Here is a 2751-nt window from a genome sequence, read left to right as displayed (position 1 = left end):
CTTTGCTATTGATGTAATTTGCTGTCTCCAGAGCAACGGCTAGTCGGTATTGTTAATGCTTCTAGTCTCAGTTCAAGCTGAGATTTCGACTTTTAATGGTTGAAGAGCTCTTGCGATCCGGTAAAGAGAGAAATGCTGGTCTCATAGCTGTCAGACTAGCGGTCAGGTCCTGCATCTTATCCTACATATGTACGCTTATATCCAGGGCTTATTCGGAGTCTCCTACAATAGTAATGTCTTTCACAAAAAGATTCTTTCATTTGATGGAAGAGTGTCCGGTTGTTCTACGTACAAACAGTCGATGCCTCATTCACCCATCATCATAAAGAGGGGCGTTCCAACGTCGCGCAACTTCGTAAATGAAACGCTTGTGTAGTGATGAAAGACAACAACTCAGGATACAGCAAAGAAAGTGAACGTAAAGATGGACAAAGACAGAGTTCCTTTGGGTTTGATTCAGCTCTTTGTGATGAGAACGTGCGCCTTTTATTTTAAAGAACCGTCAACTGGTCTTGAACAATTTATGTACGCTGCCACTAATGCTGCTAGACTGAAAAATAGCCGCCTACGCTTTCATAGCCTCAACTCCTACGAGACCCACACATACCGTCATAATTGATCTCAAACATTGTAAAGTATGAAACGGAGGACAAAAAAAGAAAATTGGTATTGCCTGGTATACAAGAGAAAAAATGAGTAGATTTTTTAGATGCTTTTGTAGATTAGAAATGCTCTTTCCAGAAGCGGAACTCGACCTCGCGCGCTGTGGCAGCTTTGCAGGCAGTCTTGATATCACGAGCTGTAAAAATTAAACGTTAGCAAGGTTACACGTGTTTTGGGAGATAAATACCGGGAAAAAATATATCTTACCTGCAACAGAGGGACCACAGAAGTAAACACCAACGGTCGTCTTCATGCTTCCTTCCAGACCGCCAAGATACGTTCTGTCAAGGATACCGTCTCGCATAGTTCTGAAGAGGCGAGCAAAGTTGGGTCGGCCGAATTGTGTTCGGGACTTGAGCTCAGTAAGGGGATCCATTTCAGCACCCACACTGTTCAGAACAATGTTCTGGGTGGTATCCATGTCCAGTCGCTGGGTGAGGTAAGTGTGGATCTTGAGGAACTCAACACCGGAGCTTCCAGGGATGCGAGCCGCTTCATTAGATTGCTCTTCGAGAGAGGAGAGCAGGGTCTGGAACCACTCAAAGGAACCGGTATCCTTGCAAACCCAGATGAACTCCACACGGCGAAGACGAGTGGGAGGGTTGGGAGAGTTTCGGAGATGCCAGATGTTCTTCAGGATAGAAGCCCAGGGGGTGACACCAATACCAGTACCGATCAGAACAGCGATTTCATTCTCAAAGACGTCTTCGGCGGGAGCTCCGTAGGGTCCGTCAATGCGAAGGGCAGGCATCTGCTGACCATTCTGCAGAGCGACCTCGTACATACCCATAGGGTCGACGCCGTCGTAAAACTTGGCCTGAGCAGCACCAGCACCAAGGGCATCTCCCAGCTGACCAGTGAAGTCACCGACTTGTCGAACATGGACTGAGACATAAGGATCAAATGGGCATGAGGTGATGGTAAAGGGATGCCACTGGTACTTGGAGATGGAAGGCACCTGGAGGAAGAGCCACTGGCCAGCCTTGTACTTGAAGGAAGGCTTGTTGAACTGGATCTCGACAACGTCGTACGGGTGTCGGATAACACGAGTAATCTTGGTCTCGCGGCGAGCACGAACCTCACGGTACAGACGCTCAATCAGGTAGAAACCTCCAGTGAAGAGCTCCCATCGCCATCCGAGATAACCGATGCAGTGCGACCAGTACTGCTCTCCCTCAAAAGGTGAAAATCCGTCAACAGAGTCGCGAACGAAGCAGCCGACGGTGTGTGTGTAGAGAGCCAAGAAGAAAGGAATGAACAGGTGGTGAGTATACCAGAAGGTCTCGAAAGACTGTTGACGTATACGGGAATGAGCAGTGGTATACATGAGCATCATGCAGAAGAGCATGACATGGCCAGTAATGCCACCAGGCTGAGCGTAGTGGATCTGCAGAGCAGTGACCGGACGGATCTGTCTCTTCTCAACGTTGTAGAAGTTGACATAGTGAGCTGAGGTGTGGAGGATGGCGAAAAAGAGCATTGCGTACGCAAGTTGGCGATGCATCCACAAGTTCTCATCGAGCGGGAGGAAGCGAATCTTGGGTCGGATCCAGCGCATAATGGTTCGGCAGACGGGAAGCAAGATCAGCATGCAGTCGACGCTGAGAACCAGACCGGCACCTCGGGAAATCCACACGGAGAACTTGAGCGTATTCAGGCCTGCTAATCTAGGATCCTCGGCTTGTTTCCACCTGATGCATTCGTTAGCATGAACAACATGATATTTGCGCCGCTAGAACAGAAGGGCTTACCATCCATAAGCAAAAAGTCCAAAGTGAAAAGTCCAAAACAGAATATGATAGAAGAACTTCTGAACAGTGAACTGCTTGCGAGCCAGTTCGCTATATGTGAGTTGGCCAGCCATCTTGGATATTTGGTTCTGAATTTCCTCCTCTTAACGATTGAAATTGTTTGCGATTAAATAGTCGACCCGCGACAATACTGAAAAATTATGATAGGACGCCTCGGGGTTTCAACCCAGTGCAAGCAGGTTCCCAACTCTGATATTAACCGTATTTCGTGTATCCAAACCCAGGTCCCAAAATTTCGTTAATGCGATTGGAATAAGTGAAAGAAATCCGAATCGGA

General features: G+C 47.8%; 1 protein-coding gene across 1 annotated transcript; it reads right to left on the bottom strand.

Moving 5' to 3' along the window:
* Nucleotides 1–722: 722 nt before the first annotated feature.
* TGAM01_v210592 (ferric reductase like transmembrane component) lies at nt 723–2527 on the bottom strand (the record flags this gene model as incomplete). The annotated part of the gene is made up of 3 exons (XM_018809781.1): nt 723–799; nt 871–2354; nt 2415–2527. 3 exons carry the CDS (start codon nt 2525–2527, stop codon nt 723–725), a joined length of 1674 nt encoding a protein of 557 aa, XP_018656987.1.
* Nucleotides 2528–2751: the final 224 nt, after the last annotated feature.

Source organism: Trichoderma gamsii, assembly GCF_001481775.2.
Source record: "Trichoderma gamsii strain T6085 chromosome Unknown Scaffold_66.2, whole genome shotgun sequence".
NCBI lineage: Eukaryota > Fungi > Ascomycota > Sordariomycetes > Hypocreales > Hypocreaceae > Trichoderma > Trichoderma gamsii.
Note: the sequence above shows the minus strand (reverse complement) of the source record. Positions and strands in the feature narration are given on the sequence as shown.